This window comes from Electrophorus electricus, chromosome 7 (genome assembly GCF_013358815.1).
Source record: "Electrophorus electricus isolate fEleEle1 chromosome 7, fEleEle1.pri, whole genome shotgun sequence".
Taxonomy (NCBI): domain Eukaryota; kingdom Metazoa; phylum Chordata; class Actinopteri; order Gymnotiformes; family Gymnotidae; genus Electrophorus; species Electrophorus electricus.
In genome coordinates this window covers 12,313,316-12,330,661 of record NC_049541.1, presented here as the reverse complement: position 1 = coordinate 12,330,661, position 17,346 = coordinate 12,313,316, and the positions used below count along the sequence as shown (strand labels likewise).

The window sequence follows — 17,346 nt, the reverse complement described above, 5'->3', positions numbered from 1 at the left end:
AACGGTGTTCAAGTAAAAATCTCGACAATACATTCAATATAAATGTTTAATTAATTACAGTTATTTAAATAACATTTCATTAAGTCAGGGTTAGATTTCTCCAAACTTTTAACTGGCTTTTCAAAATGTTATCCCGTTACGTTTTGGTTTTTGGACTAAACAACAACAATAGGTTTAGGGTTATTTGAAATAAAGCAGCAAGGTTCTTGTTGGAACTATTAGGTGTGTGTGTGGAAACAAGGGGTGCGAGGAAGTAAACAATGGATTTAGGAGCTGTCATCTTAAAAGCTCTCCAAAAGGTAAACTATGTTATGTATGTTTCAATATTTCTATAAATATATGTATATATATATATATGTATGTAATATATACATAAAAGTAATTTATGTATATACATTATATACATTATGTAATCTAAACAGTCGTTAAAAACAACTGAGTGGTAAATGTCTATATATATATATAGACATTTACCACTCAGTTGTTTTTAACGACTGTTTAGAATTAGAGTCGTTAAAAACGACTGAGTGGTACATGTCTCTCGCAAGGCATCTCTCTACACGCCCTCTTACGCTGTTTTCATGGCATTCCCAGAGCCGCCTGGCGAACTTTAGGAGCGCCGTCGACTTGTGCGCGTTCATTTCCACTGAGCACCCTTATAAGGAGCCGCTGAAAATCCCGGTAAATCTGCAATACTCTTTTCTTTCTTGTCTTACACGCCATTCAGAGACTCCAAAGACGTTTGTTACGAGTTGTTGTGTCTGATATATTTTGTTAATGCGCGCGTTGCATGTTCTTATACAGAGATAGCATAACGTTTTGTAACACTAACGTATTTTGTGCGTTGATTATTATTGTAAGGATTTTTTGTTGTTGTATAACACGTTAAAAATATTTCAGTTTAACCAGCCCCACATACTCAGTGTTTTCTGACTGATCAGCAGAGAATAAAATAGCCAGAGAGCGTTAATAAGCACATTAGGTATCTGTATGTGTAATGTTTTTGAGTGGACGTGTGTGTATCAAAACAAAAAGTAAGTATCTAACTTAAATACAAGACAATTTGAGTTTCAATTGTAGCGTGAGTGTGTGCTTGTGTGTGTAGGAGGGAGAGTAGGAGAGACATTATGGAACAGAGCAGAGGGGAAGACACTCCCCTTAGAGCTGCTGATGACCCTCTGAAGCGGAACCAGGCCAAAGGACTGGAGCCCAGAGAGAAATGGGCCAACAAGACTGAGTTCTTACTGTCCATGGCTGGGGAGATCATAGGCCTTGGAAATGTGTGGCGCTTTCCTTACCTGTGCTACAGGAATGGAGGAGGTGAGAGAGAGAGAGAGAGAGAGAGAGAGAGAGAGAGAGAGAGAGAGAGAGAGAGAGAGAGAGAGAGAGAGAGAGAGAGAGAGAGAGAGAGAGAGAGAGAGAGAGAGAGAGAGAGAGAGAGAGAGTAGCAGGCAGGTGCAAGTGAATTGCTGTAGACTTTTTAGCTGTTATCATTTCATACTAACATGTCTGTGCGTGTGAGTGTGTGTGGGTGTGTGTGGGTGTGTGTGTGTGCGTGTGTAGAGGGGTTGGGGGGATTAATATCTAAGATGCAGCACATTACAAAAGCAAACAGTTTTGACCTAATTCAGTGAGGTTTTAGAAGCCATCAGTGGGTTTATGCTTTTTTGAAACCCTCATGATAAAGAAAAGTGCATGCCCAGACACAGTCAAGCATGGACAAAAGCTGTGCTTGTCTGTGCTTGTCTGTGCTTGTCTGTTAAGGGAAGCTTTTATGTAATTATGTAATTTATTTATCTATCTATAGCTGAGAAATGTTTTTGCAGGGCTTTGTAGGTGTATTTTCCTAGTGTTTGCCTAACTTTGTTAATGTTCACAGTAGAAATAATTTGATGTAAATAACATCAGTGTTTGCTCTGTCTGTGTGTAGGGGTATTCTTCATCCCATACTTTGTCTTCCTCGTGTTCTGTGGCATTCCCATCTTTTTCCTGGAGACTGCTTTGGGCCAATACACTAGTCAAGGAGGGGTTACTGCCTGGAGGAAAATCTGCCCTATGTTTGAAGGTAGTTTATTTGTTTAAAAAAACAGGAAAAGAAAAACTAAATTGTCTGGTAAACATGCACTTAATGTGTTAACTGAACCATTGACATGGCCAAGCCACCCGATTTCATATTCTTGTAACAACATACATTAGTTTCAAGGTAGTTATTGAATAGTTGACACTAGTTACTGAATAATGTGCCACAAGATTAATAACTAAATAATAAGAATGGAGTGTAATGATGTGAAAGAAGTATAACATTCTGAGCATGCTTTTAAGGGTCTACATGTGGTGTTTGCAGGGATTGGGGTTGCCTCTCAGGTGATAGTCATATACCTCAACATTTACTACATTGTGGTCCTGGCCTGGGCGCTCTTCTACCTCTTCAGCTGCTTCCAGAGCCCGCTCCCCTGGACCTCCTGTTCCCAGGAGTGGAACACAGGTACACATCAGTAGTGCATATATGTGACAGAGTTGGGAAGATGCAGTGTGTGAGACAGTCATATGTGGATTATTCTTTTCAGTGAGACATGCAGCACTGCTCTGAAGATGATCATATACTGGCATTCTGTGTATGAGAGTCTTTACGTTTGTTAGTCTGCTACACAGACTCCAGTACATCCCTGCTCCTGTTGAACAGGCTGCAGAACTGTAATCCCCTCTTCGAAATATACACAATAGCCCACAAGCTAATGTAGGATTAGGGTTTGCCCTTTTGTACCCCGTAAAAGGGCAAATATATAATATATAATTATACAGACAGATCCTAGATCAGTCTGCATAATCTGGGAAGACTGATAAGTATTTACAATCATGCAGGAAAGGTCACCTCACCATTCCACCATCTGCTGTGTTCCACTGGAAGTTGTTGACTCTGACATTTCCTCTGCATTGTCTGCAGTCGATTGTCACAGTTACAACCAAAGCATGCACAGACCCAATGCAGGCTGGATCTTCCTCTACAACAAAACAGATAACTACAGCGATATTCTCATCTCCAGGTAATCGCATCTGCAGCTGAGGACACGCTTACCAAGCTCAGTTATATGAACACATCTACAAAATGTGCGTTTACATTCAATGTGAGCATATGCATATACAATAAGTGAGGTTAATGCAGTTTAAAGGTAAATGGACAGAGTTTTTTTTGTTGTTGTGTTGGCTCTGTACTTCAGCCTTTTGGACTTGAAACTGAAACAGTTATTAATATGCTGAAATTCAGAATCTGTGAAGGCATTTACATCAGTGCTAAATAAACCACGTAAGAATCAAATCCTTTTAAATAGTTTCCCATTGTGAGACTCCTGTAGGAAACTGGATAATTGACTTGCTAAGGTGTTTTCTGGCTTTTCATGCGCGGCAGGTTATATAGAGGAATTGCAGCAGTTATGATCTAATTTAGCACAAAGGACAGGTGGTTTCCACAGGCAGCCTCCATTTGGATGTACACTGCCAGCCGTCTGCAGAGCACTGGTCCACTGGTGGCGGACGGGTTCAAGGCGGACGGGTTCATGCCATCCGCTGGTGGTGGACGGGTTCATACTGTCCGCTGGTGGTGGACGGGTTCATGGCGGACAGGTTCATGCCGTCCACTGCTGGTGGCTGCTGTTTGGAATTCAATGGCATATTCCAATGCTGGTCAAGAGCTCGTTCTCAGTGTAATGATTTGTTTGCCACCTTACCTTCTGTGGAATGGTTAAACACTGCTGTATCCATAGTGGAATCATTCATATGATACGTATGGTCCTCCTCTATTATGCGACTGTAGTCCAGTTCAACCCCTGGTAAGTAGTGAGGTTATAATGACTATTATCTGTGTTTTCGTGGTCTGAGCAGACCTGTGGCATAAGTTTCTTTTCAACCCGTCCGAACACATTATATGAGTTGTACGAGTAGTATACCATGCCAGTCAATTTTTCATGCTAAAACTTGATTTGATAAGAACGTAGTTATGAATAATTTTAAATCCCATGATTTAATTCTTATTTAAATCCTTGGCAAATTAGAACTGACTGGGATATCAACTCATTACCTACATTTATATGGGACCTTTGTGCCTTGTTTTCCACTGGCAGCCATTCCAACTTCTCTGAAGCACTGCAGCAGGCAGTGGTCTCCCCCGAGGAGGAGTTCTGGCTGTAAGTTCAACATTGCTACTCTTCTTGTGTGGTAGTACATCATTTATAATATCATTTCTAATAAGCATTCATTTTACCAGCTCAAGTCCGGCCCAATAAGAATACATGCCTAAGTAATTCCTCCAATAAAGTTATTATTAAAACTACTTTCTCTCCCCAAACATTCTCTTAGATTCTAAATCATTTCATTGCTTTTTCTTAGAAAGACATTTCACAAGGCACTTTTTATCTGCTCCCCTACATAATATATTCCTAATTGCACATGTGGTTGGAAAATTGGGACATTAATCCTAGACAGCCTGATGAGAACATGTTTATCATTCCTTCAGTTCTGAATTAGGGCCCTCAGAATTAAACTGGGGAAGTAAACAACTGCAACCGTCTTGCCAACATTTGTGTCTGTGATCTGTTTGTGGGTAAAGGCTGTGTATGAAGTATAGACACTAACACGCACTGTTTCTGCCTTTCCCCATTTCAGAGCAGATTACTTAAATTAATGCGGTTGTCTTCACTGCAGTCTTGCCTGACCATCACTACACATCATCCCTTCATTAGTATAACTGTGTTTGGTGTGTTCATTATGGAGAGGACGTACATGGGAACACTTTTTATTTGTGTATGTGTGTGTGTGTGTGTTTGTGTGATCAGGCATCGTGTGCAACGCGTAGTAAATGAGGATTTCCTGGGTCCACCACACTATGATCTAGCACTCTGTCTTCTGCTCGCCTGGACTATCTGCTATTTCTGCATATGGAAAGGAGTGAAGTCCACAGGCAAGGTCAGCAGACAGACACACACACACACACACACACACACACACACACACACACACACACACACACACACACACACACACACACACAAACATTCATCTTTGCAAAAAATGATGTTTATCAAAAAGCTCAATGCAGTTCATCTGTGTTGGTCCCAAAAACATTATTTTACTCAGTGTGTTCAGTGTGAGAGGTGTACAGATAATAAAGGAACAACAATTGACCACAAATGAATCAAAAGTAACCCTGTGTATGATCATCACTACACGTGAAACAGCCGTAACCATGTGAAATGTTTCCACCTTTTTAACTTTGTGGGTTAAGAACAAGCCTGCACTGTACTGTGGTCTGTCTAGCTGTACTGTTCCTCCTTCATTCACATTAATGAAAAGGGTCATGCCCACATCATTAAGAAGTTATTAAACAACATGATTCATTGCCAGTCATTTTTTAAAATATTATCTTATTGAATAGTTGCCGCCCTACCCCATATTATATTAAAATGTGATCATAAAATATTACAAATATGAATAAACTCAGGAATAATATAGATAATGTGTTTGAATCTATGTCTGTGTATGGTAATTCTCTGTGTGTGTGTGTGTGTGTGTGTGTGTGTGTGTGTATCTCTGTAAGGTGGTCTACTTCACGGCAACGTTTCCATACCTCATGCTGCTGGTTCTGTTCTTCAGAGGAGTGACTCTACCTGGCGCTGGGGCAGGCATCACATACTACCTGTACCCAGATATATCCAAGCTCTCCAAACCTGAGGTGAGTGAGTGTGTGTGTTTGTGTGTGTGTGGGCCTGTACATGAGCGTGCGTGTGTGCGTTTTGTGGGGTAGCTGGAGGTGGTCAATAGGAGTCATGTTTCGTTGTGCTGTTTGGATTGCGGAGTTACCCCATTCCCAGAGGGTATTCGGTCTTGCCAGAATCTCTGATTCCCCGGGCGCATTCGTATCTAATTTCCTCTTACATGCCAACAGCTTTGACATCTCAGCTTCCTCCATCACCCAGTGAAATGATCTATATGATGCTGCATTTAATCAAAAGTCAAAGGACAACTCTACAGGCTCCGAGCATTAGCAATGTGCCTTAGATGTTTTAAAAACCAAAGCATGCAACAGAGTCTAAGCATCACTTAACAGCATCTGTTCACTTATGAGCACTGTTCTCAGCATTTCCCACACAGGAGCTTTGATCAGCCCCTAAACACAGAATGTGCTCCATTACAGCGGGTTATTTCCATATTCCCTGTCCACTGACCCCCGCCACCCCCCACCCCCATCTGTAGAGCCTCGGATTCCTAGTATGGGATTTCGCGGCCATTCACTGACCTTTCGGGAGCCAATAACACTTATTTTGTTCCAGCGGCTTTTCTCCCTCCAGGGCTCTTCGGGCTGCCTTGCCCCACCACATGCTGACAAAAAGCATATGTACATTTCCTTTAAACAGCGAACAAGCACACAGTATTTCCTTTATTACAGTGCTCAATGGGAGAAATCTTTATCTAAAAATTGGCTGCAAACAATGTTGTCTTTGTGGTGGGAGCTTGCCTTTGTGCTACTCTGGGTGCTTCCTTTTCAAGAGCCTTTAAAAGCCACGACAAGAGACAAAGCGAAAGGCGAGGGCGTGGAGGCGATTTTTGTTTTACATCAGAACAAACTGTCTGCGCTGGAGGGAGGGGGAGCAGCGAGCAAGAATTCACTTGCTGGAGGTCTGACAAAAGGCAGATACAGAGGGAGAGATGGATATGGGGATACACTGTGAGTGGGAGAGAGGGAGAGAGAGGGAGAGAGAATGAGAGAGGGACAGAGAGGAAGGAGAGAGAGTAGGATCAAGTCTAGGGTTATTTAGTGGTCACAGTTTGTACATTGAGTGCTATCTTACTTGCTCAGGGAGTTGGCCTCCAGCTAGGCTCCAGCGTACTAGTGAGAGACCCCACACACACACACACACACACACACACACACACACACTCACTCACTCACTCACTCACTCACTCACAAACAAAGCTGTGTGCAGAGACAGAATGGGTGGCTGCCAGCTCTCTGTTACTGCTAATGCTTGCCAGATGTGGTGGCTCTGGCCTGAGGGAAATACTGCCCCCCTCTCACATGCTGCTGGTGTCAGATGAGGCCCACCACACACAGCCATGATTACCATGATCCCATTTCTCTCTCTCTCTCTCTCTCTCTCTCTCTCTCTCTCTCTCTCTCTCTCTCTCTCTCTCTCTCTCTCCCCTCTCTCTCGCTTTCTCTAGGTATGGCTTGAAGCTGGGACTCAGGTCTTGTTTTCCTATGCTGTGTGTCAGGGGGTCCTCACTGCACTGGGCAGCTATAACAAATACCAGAACAACTGCTACAAGTCAGTAGACCCTCTGTATGACTTTGAAACACTCCTGTTGTCTGCAGTGTGTGTGCATTCATTTGATCAAGAGTTGTGTGTGTTCTGTATTCCACAGAGACTGCGTAGCTCTCTGTGCCTTGAATAGTGCCACCAGTATCTTTGCAGGGTTTGCTGTGTTTTCTGTTCTTGGCTACATGTGTCATGAGCTGGACTTGCCAATGGAGGACATAGTGCGTTCTGGTAGGCCTCTAATTATGACACCAGATGCTACTTTCTGAATTGTTTGTACAGCAATAAGCCATTGTGGCTGTGCTAGCTAGTAATGTACTACTTTCAGCCACCAGATGGCACCCCAGCCTAGCACATCAGATTTAGTTACTCTCTGTCTAATAGGATTAGATCAATTCAAACCCTTAGTTACTTCACCATGCCAAAACGTAATTAAAAATCTACTATGTTTTATATAGTGTTTCAAGAATGCAGATTGGAAAGTAAATATACTAACAATTATCATTTGCAATGATAACATTATCATTATGAGTGATTAGCATATCGAGTCAATATATTGACTTGCCAAGGATTATCGTAGTAAAATGTTCCATGCAAACAACATCTGGATTTGTATTGAACTGTCTTGCAGGTCCAGGCCTGGCGTTTATAGCATATCCAAAGGCGTTATCTCTCTTACCGGGTCCTCAGTTCTGGTCTGTTCTGTTCTTCCTGATGATACTGTTCTTAGGACTAGACAGTCAGGTATGCTATTTACGTCCATGTCTGACTCAAGATGTATCTTCGCATAGTTACATCAGAAATGTATATTCACACCTAACACCAAATGTACATCATAGTGTATGAACACTGTGTGTGTGTGTGTCAGTTTGTTTGTGTGGAGAGTCTGGCCACAGCGCTCACGGATCTGTTCCCTGGAGTTCTGAGGAAACCGAAGCGCAGGGAGATACTAGTGCTGGTTATCGCTGTGATCTGCTTCCTGCTGGGGCTTCCTCTCATCACGCAGGTACTGGGTCACCTGGTACTGTGCTTGACTGTGCCTGTGTTTGAGGGTGGTCTGGTGTCACAGCCCTGCCTCTGCTGAACCCATGCCTCTCGCCCAGGGAGGGATCCACCTCTTTAAACTGGTCGATAGGTACGGCCCCAGCGGAACGAACCTGCTCTTCATCGCTTGCTTCGAGTCCATCGTCATCGCCTGGGTCTATGGTGAGCTCCTTGAAGAGAAGGATTATTATATGGATTAAATTGTTCACATGGATAACAGGGTATACACTCACCCCCTGGTACCCTGTAGGTGTACAGTTAGAGTGTTATTTGTCCAGATTATTTTTACAGAAAAAGCTACAAAGCGTTTGTGTATTACAAAAGTCCCAGCTCACTCATTTATCAGAAACACATATTAGAAACCCGATAGGTGTCTAGTTTGAGCTTCCGCTGCCATGCAAATTATGGGTTAATCATCCTCAGTCTCTTCATCTGCGGTCAGCTTCTGACCACTGGGCTGCAACTATTTCTGGATATTTCTGGATGCTGGACCAATCGGAACCCAGCCGTGGCACTGAAACATGAAAAGCAGCAGCAGCACATCCGGGCCTGCCCGTTGCCTTGTTTCGCGCTCTCTATTATCCCACCATGACGGTGACACTGCTGGTGTTGAGAATGGCACAGCACCCAAAATAACATCTGGCCAGTAGTGGTTGTGACCTGGTGGTTGATGGGGTCAGAGGGTGGCTGATGATATGTGCACGAAGTCAGATGGGCTACAGCCTATAATCGTACACTTGTAAAATGCACCTACAAGAGATAGATGCACTTTAAAAAGAAATCACTGAGAGTAAGCACACAGGAGTTATTTTTAATAAAGTGGTGAGCATATATTTTCATTCAAGCATGCTATAGGAAGCTGCATGGTTAGGGTAGATATTGCACTGCACGCAGATGGATTGATTTGTATGTTTGAGTAGCCACAGAAGTGGTGAGTGGGGAGAGAGGGTGAGTGCCTGCAATGGCCAGCGGTTGATTAAGGCCATGTTTATAAAGGCTGGCTAAAGATGGCATGTAATGCATTTCTCAATTAAATTGGAAGAGATGTCCGAATCTGATTAACTAAACTGCGTGAAGAAAGAAAAGAAAACAAATAACAAGGATGGCACTGCAGGTGCGGACCGTTTCTATGACAACATCAAGGATATGATAGGATACCCTCCGATTGCTGTGCTAAAATACTGCTGGCTGTTCGTGACCCCATTCATCTGTGGAGTGAGTACAAATCTCTCTCTCTCTTTCTCTGTCTCTCTCCTGATCTCTTTGTCTGAGCTACTCTTCCTCTCTCATTCTCTTGCTGTTTCTCCACAGAACATCTGATATGCCCCATATCTCACCCCATAACTGTGTAACTCAGATAAACTACAAGAGACATAGGCGACGCTGTTGGCTGGTAGTTGTTTTTGCTCCGCCCAAACCACTGTCATCCTCCGCCTCTCTCCATCTGTCCTGTCCTGATGCTGCCCAGGCCACACTGCTGTATGATCTGGTCAGCAGCAAGCCACTGAGCTCCTCCAGCACCTTCATGCCCAGCTGGGCATTTGTGGTCGCCGGCCTGCTCACCGCTGGGCCAATGCTCTGCATTCCTGCTTTCATCCTGGTCTCCCTGAAAAGGGTGAGTGTGCCAAGCACAAAATAGCTCAAAAAACAGCAGCTTCCTTCCATACATGCTTTAATTCCCCTGCCATTTAGAAACAAATCCCTTTGAGACCATCTCTCTCTGTTTCTCTCTCTCTCTCTCTGTCTCTTACTCTCTTTTCTGTTTTATGTTTCATGACGACTGAAAAATAATTTATTGCAGGTCATTTAGTTAAATTGTGGACTCTGATTACATGTTTGCATAAAGTGTTCCCACTGTAGTGTAGTGCCCAATACAATAGCGTCATTTCACCAGCTCAGGAACAACAGTATAATCACGTTCTAAGTTCAGTCATCAGTTAATCACATCGAATGCATGTAATCCGGCTTAGCACATTCAGCCAAATGCCGTGTTTTTTGTTTCAGTGACGCTTTCTTCTCCTTCTCTCTTCACCACCTCCCTGCCAGGACCGTCGTGTGATCTCACCGTCCCCGGAGCTGCGGCAGCTGCAGCCTCATGCACCGCGCCTCATGCTGTGCGGGGTCATCGTCTTCGGGAGGCAGGGGTCACTCGGCAGACCAGGCGACGACAGCGAGGTCAAGGCTCATGCGGAGGACACCTCTCGCGTCTGAGGTGCAACATCTGACTTCTCTCTGGAGCCACAGCTTCCTGGCTGGGTTCACACGACCTCAAGCAAGACAGACCTTATGTAGTCGACAACATGGCGGCTAAAATTCTGAAAGATTTGGCACTTTTCTACAACAGGGATAGGACACAACACTGATTCTGGTGCTTATGATTATTTTCAAATAGAGGTCCAGTGGTGTGAAAATGTTAGGATTTGGACACTTTTTCAGAGGACAGCCGCTGTTGAAGGTGAAAAGCCGAAGCTGAAAGACCTAGTTTGAATCCACGACTGCAAAGCTGATTAATTTCACATTAGCGATGGAAAAGAGTTGCCTTTGTGTTTATTCTCTTTATTGTATTTTTTTTTCTATTTTTTTGTTTTACAAATGTATCTTTGGGGCATATTGCTAATATGGGTGTCATTAGTACTGGTGCAATGATGTCAGTTTAATTTCAGGGGAATTTCTTCAGAAGAACATTTCATCTCTGGTCTGACACTGAGCAATTAGCAACGAACCAAGGATGAGCGGAGCCACATTACACAAATTTTTAGACTGCAGACATTATAGAATTATAGAACATTATAAAATTCCTACTAGTTAAAACAGTGTTTACGTTGACATCCATATTAGTGCATGTAATAGATTTAGTGCTCAGAATAAATAATGTTTGTGATTAAACAGTATCTGCATAGCTATTTGTAGTATGCCTGTCAGTTATGGATCTAACTTCTTTGTATGTACAGCAATGCAGATATAACTCTTAGAGTTTTGCCTTTTTTTTAATGAAGTTGCCGAGGAGTCTGAGAAAATAAAAGATGTAGTTTTAACGTTTATTTTTCTTTCCAGAAACTTCCAGCTGCAGTCACTGTGGTGCACAACACAGAGTGCAGTCCTCCCATCGTTTTTGTCTCTTTATCATGATTGGCCCATTAGAGCCTCTCATCCGTGTAATACAAAGGGCCACTCAGACTGTATCAGACCATAACAGACCGTATCACCTGTTAGTCACTAGGAGGGCGCAGTACACCAATAAGGTGATAAGACCGAATGGGTGGGGGGGGGGTAGTTTGGAGTGGGGGCCTTTAGGCTATCCTAGAGGAGGAGTACAGTGTGAACTACTCAGTATTTCTGTTATCTTTATTAAAGCCTTACATTAAACAATATCACTGATTTCAGTGTGTTATAGTTATAATAGTATATAATAATGCATTAATGCATTATGAAAATAACATATAACAATGCATATGTAAGTCAACGGAATATCAGTGTGTTGTTAAAATTGTTACTGAAAATGTAACGTTGTAATGAATGGTATAGTTACACAGTAACAGCGATGGTGTAACATTAAGTACTATATAACTTGTGTATAACGCTCTATAGTTTGTATAAATAGTCCAATACATTGCAGTTAAATTGTGCAGTTTCATCCAGTGCACTGTGAGCAGTGATGGCATCATGTTCTTCAGGCATGTACTCACTTCCATTTAGGTCGGTACAAGCCACTGAAATCACAGCCCTTGATAAAATACACCACTGCATGTCAATAAGTGGCCCAGTTAGTACTTCCACAACATCATGCGTGCCATCCTCCTTTTGGAGGATAAAATGTGTTTACGATGAATGGTGACCTAGAAGTCAGGTGCAGTCCAGTTTAAGGCAGGGCAGGAATGAGGTGGTAACATGCAACCACAGACACGTGCGGAATATGTTGGAACTCATCCTTGTTAAACCTCAGAACAGCATAAACACAAGCGCTACTGACACCAACATGCTGCAGTTGTTTTTCCAAAATCGCTATGTAATAGGAAATTGCTGGCAAATTTTGAAGTATAGGGTTTTACCCTACTTGGGATGGGGGTGTTCTGGTTTAAGTCTTATAAGAGGTCCAAATGGAAGTCAAAGGCCAGATTTAGTGTGGATTCCATATGTGATCCATAACATATCTGATCCATGATCCCAACGTGGGATAATGAACTTATTGTCTTGGTGGCCATTTAAAATGGCCTACCACCCAAACATTCATGGTTTCTTAAATGTCATAAGAAGGGTGTTCACAAATGATAATTAATAATCAGATTATTTACATTTATCCAAAGCAATTTACAATTATGACTGAATACAACTTGAGCGTTAAGGGTCTTGCTCAGGGGCCTAACAGTGGCAACTTGGTAGTTTGGGGGCTTAAACTAGCAACCTTCCAATTACAAGTCAAGTACATTAACCACTGATTTACCACTGTGCAGATTATCAAGCTATAAGGTCTAATTGTTAATTTACCAGGCTTTTCTAATAAATACATTTCTCTTAAAATGTGCATAGTGAATGTACACTTTCTCCTGCATTTTCTGCCAAACATGATCAGGACAAATTACCCTCTGAAATGCTAAGAAAGCATCATTCCAAAATGCCAGTCCTGTTTGGAAAATGAGCAAACATGCATGTTTTCATATGCAAATGTAATGATATGTTAATGAGAGCAGCCCAACAGTCTATGGAAGGGGCATGCAGGCCATGCTGTGCACTGATGCCACTTCAGTGGGGCATTATGGTCTATCAGGACAGCACGTTATGAGGCTCATTCTTTTCTCTGCAGCTCAGAGGGGCAAATGCAGCAGCCCTCATATCTTATTTATTGGTTTATTTATTTATCGATACACAGGTTAAAGTCTCTAACTGTACATCCAACAGAATGCTAACGCCTCTCTCCCTGTAAACATTACGCCAGAAATATGAGTCTGGAAGAAAAGTGCTGTAGATGCTCAGATTTGGACATCCTGTCCCCCATGCTGTTGCCAAGCAGTGAATTGTCCCCATAAACTAACTGTAATAACACTCAACAACAGGGCGCATAAACTGCCCTTCCTGGTCCCATACTAATGCCTGAGGCCTGGTCTCTGACTAGACAGAAAAATTTGACTTGTCCTCGATGAGACCCTTAGGATAGATATTTGCTGAAGTGGCAGAATTGCTGACAGGCCTTAGGTGAGCAGAATATTACTTGCATGCTCTCTCTCTCTCTCTCTCTCTCTCTCTCTCTCTCTCTCTCTCTCTCTCTGACTTTCTTTCTCATGGTGCTAGTAACACCTCACATGTACTGATAAATATGTAAGTCATTCTGGATAAGAACTCATGCCCAATGTCATAAATGTAGTGCAAAGGGTTCACATTAGTTGTGTCACTGGACTACATCAAAAGATGTTTTTATATTAAAATAATTTTATTAAGTATTAAAAAGGTTATTCGGTAGATTACAGAATTTATTTTAACTCTGACAAGTACTCAGTTCAAGCATGACCAAGCTCTTAGTTTGGTGTTAAATAGGATAACACTAAACTTATCTTCTCATTGAACAAATAATTTGACCAAAGAGTGTAGTAGTTAGAAACCTGCACAGTGGGAATCTAATAAATTAGGTCATCATTGTCACCGATCCACTGAGTCATTTTCAGGAATGTGATATAACATACTGCTTTTGCCAAGGCTGCTTTAATTCACTCACTTTCATTAAAAGTCATTATAAGAAAAATAGCTTTGTAGTGTGCATGAAAAATCAGGAAGGTATAACATTGTTTTTAAAAGAAGCATTGGTGGTGACTTAATGTCACTGCCAAAGTGATAAAATATAAAACTACCTCGCCAGAGGCAAGTTTGCTAATGTGTGTTTGGTCCTGTCAGATTAAACTTTGTCAGAGCAAACAAATGTGAAGAAATGGACCTCAAGAGAGAACTTCAAACACTGTTGAGAGCAGGCGCAACAAACCTCTCACCATGAGACTATTAAAACAGACCAAGTGTCTAGTAATAAGTACATAGGAGCTCGGGATCATTGAAAAATGACAGAAATAGTTACTGCAGGGAATGAAACCGCGGAGACATTCAAGGGATGTATCTGTGAGAAAGGTGTGCGGAGGAACGCCTCCGAGCTCCATTGAGCAAAAGGATCCCAGGTCATGCACTCCTTTTATTCCGCGTTTAGGAATTCCACTCTGCACACCAAGGAAAATCAATCTTTCATGAGAACATTCCTTTCATGTGTTCCAAGCACTTCACTCCATATGGGCAATCTCAATAGTTTCAGGAGGAGGAGCACTGATTTATTAAACACCTGACCCCAAGTCTGATGGGCGCATGGCACGCCTGCTTTTACTGGTGCGATGAGCCATAAACATATCAGAGAAAGTAGTGCAGACAGAACGGTAGACAGGATTTTTTTTTTAAACAGTAGAAAGAAAGCAAAGAGAGAAGTTGTGCAAACATTGGTAGTCCGTCGAGAAAGTGTTAAGTGGTGCTTTAATTGCTCTATTTCTCATCTCTTTTGTGAAGTGTGGATATGAAGGCATAATTACCCACCAATGATTAGAGGGCGCTGTACCGAGAGTGACGAAAACCAGCTCTGACAAATGCAATTCTGTGCCCGTCGTGTAATGATTGTGGGGAATGACAAACCTAATGCCATTCCGCTCTGATCCGGTATTGATGGGAAACTGTGCTGTGGGCGTCGTTAGACTTCTATCATCATTTGAATCGTTTTTTGTTGTGCATAATACTAGAGAAGCTCAAGTAATGCAGAATATGACATATCCACCACGTTCTCAATTTTTTGGTCAGTGCTCTTAATTATTTGGTTCTACAGAGCCTGGCGTGAGCCAGAGCCTAGTGCTACTTCAGGGCACGCTAGGAAAATGCAAATACCTTTTGGTCTGACTGCTGAAACAGTGTCCTTGGTCTGTGTCCCAACATTACTCATAGCTGGTGCTGCTGATTGCTATTATGAGAGCTGTCCGCTTCCATGATTAGAACGCCTGGCATCTGAGGTTGCGGAAGCACTAATCAATGGAAGGCTTGGATAAGGTTGAAAGCTAACAGAGGTGCCATCAGCAGACATGCTGCAGCCTTTGTCTCACTTCTGGGCCCAGGCAAAGCTGGAAACCTGGAGGACCAGAGCAAGGCTCTAAAACAAAAGAAAGATTCATCACCGTGCTGATAGTAGGGGCCCAACCATGTGACCACAAATCAAAACATGACATAGTTACATCTGCAGGTGATATAGCTCATGCAAATAGTAGTTATTGTCTGAATTATGTGTGTTATTGTATATATTGTATATATGTTATTGTATATATATTTTTGTGCATGGTGTAGAAAGCAAATGACTTGATACATGGATGTTGATTGTTGCATTGTGTCAACAATTTTATTGCTCACTTTTCTGAACAGTTTTGAATATCATTACCAAGACAGATATATAAATGCATATACAAGGCCACACACACACTCAAATGCACACATTCAAACACAGACACACAAGCAAGTATCCCAGCAAGTGGCCAGCACAGCTGGTGCATGTCCCTCCTGGAGGGATGCACGCATGCACACACACATGGATTTTTAAGTCTTGGGAGGACATTCCTTGCCAAACCAATTAAAATGTGGTTTACATGGATCCACCTTTCCCTTTGTTCTAAAAAGACGCTGGAAACATAAAAAAAAAAAAAATCTTTACAGAACAAGAATATCACTTCAGATTTTTTCTAGACAACATTAAACTCTTAACATGTCAACCAGACATTATGCTTTTGCATATGGGGACATGCTGAAAATATCCTGTGTATGGTGAGGAAGTGGTTCATAAGGTCATACGCGCTTTATCAGCACACTCACATAACAATACACAAAAATGGCCATTCCACTGTATTAGAAGGACAGTGATGGTTTACTAGAACCTGATTATACACAAACACAAACATGATGGCTTGATGCATTGCCAAGACAGGCATGATTAAGAGGAACAGGTCCTTGTATTCAACAATCTCAGGACAGAATGAAGTGGATATAGGTAGTCAGTTGCAACAACAATATCTTTAAACTGAAAGGCTTTCAAAAAATGTACTATGCTCTAGGGGAAATCTCTTTTCCTAAGTTCTTTAATAAAGTAAACCAAAACCACCCAAATCTAAACAAAATTCTATTTTATTAAACACTTTGGTATGTCTTTGAATATAAACTCTTCAGTTAGACTGGGTTTTGCTTTTAAATGTGATCCCTCTATTTCTAATGAAATCTCTTATATTTTGTACTGTTCGGCCTGCCAGCACAGGATCCTCAGTGTCCTGCACTGCTGACATTCTGCTGTTGTGGCTAGTCTTCCTTTGGTTATATGAGGCTTGAAATGTTTCATCACAGACTTTATTTCCTGTTTAGACCACAGTATTCTTGTCTTCTTCCCAGGTTTTTGGATTTCTGCTGTGATATTGTCATTTCTCACTGTCAAAGAACAAACAGATTTCTAATTTTGTATTAAATAAATGCAAAATGCTTTACTATAACAGAATTACAAATGTTTGAGATTACTGTCGTGATCAAGAAATATATCATGGTGATTAACTGCAATGTAAATTGTGATTAACAATTTAATGACACCCCCTGTATTAAGATAGTAAAGTGCAAGCCTTAAGAGGCCAAACTAGAGTGGCTCTCTTGCTTCCTAGCAGCCAATACTTAGTAGCTCCCTGAGAACAGAAACAGCTTGTGCTCAAATAATCAAAATTACTCCATGCAGTTCTTTAAACATGTTAACTTGGAAGATTAAATGTTGTTGTTCTTATAAATCCCATGACATTTCAAAAATGTTTTCTTCTTTCTTTTACTTACATCTATTTGCCTTAACCCAACTGATGAAACCATACCCAACTCACATCGTTTGCTGTGGTCACAAATAATTGTAGTCAGCTTAAATAATTCCAATCAGACAATTAGGTAATAATTGTGACATGTATTGCTGAGA

At 41.8% G+C, this 17,346-nt stretch overlaps 1 protein-coding gene across 4 annotated transcripts; it reads left to right on the top strand.

The window, feature by feature from the left end:
- Window positions 1–207: 207 nt before the first annotated feature.
- On the top strand, window positions 208–11,325 carry LOC113580188 (sodium- and chloride-dependent GABA transporter 2-like). Of its 4 annotated transcripts, none has more exons than XM_035528037.1 (17): window positions 208–299; window positions 595–681; window positions 1,106–1,320; window positions 1,931–2,065; window positions 2,345–2,485; window positions 2,945–3,044; window positions 4,119–4,181; window positions 4,830–4,959; window positions 5,591–5,725; window positions 7,216–7,319; window positions 7,417–7,541; window positions 7,942–8,054; window positions 8,179–8,316; window positions 8,414–8,516; window positions 9,469–9,569; window positions 9,823–9,969; window positions 10,401–11,325. In XM_035528037.1, the coding sequence occupies exons 3-17, from the start codon at window positions 1,128–1,130 to the stop codon at window positions 10,563–10,565; spliced, it is 1,893 nt and encodes a 630-aa protein (XP_035383930.1). In that variant the 5' UTR covers window positions 208–299; window positions 595–681; window positions 1,106–1,127; the 3' UTR covers window positions 10,566–11,325. The 4 variants fall into 4 exon arrangements, with proteins under 4 accessions (XP_035383930.1, XP_035383929.1, XP_035383931.1 ...); XM_035528036.1 differs by having other exon boundaries at window positions 9,712–9,969; XM_035528038.1 differs by lacking the exons at window positions 9,823–9,969; window positions 10,401–11,325 and adding an exon at window positions 9,666–9,805.
- Window positions 11,326–17,346: the final 6,021 nt, after the last annotated feature.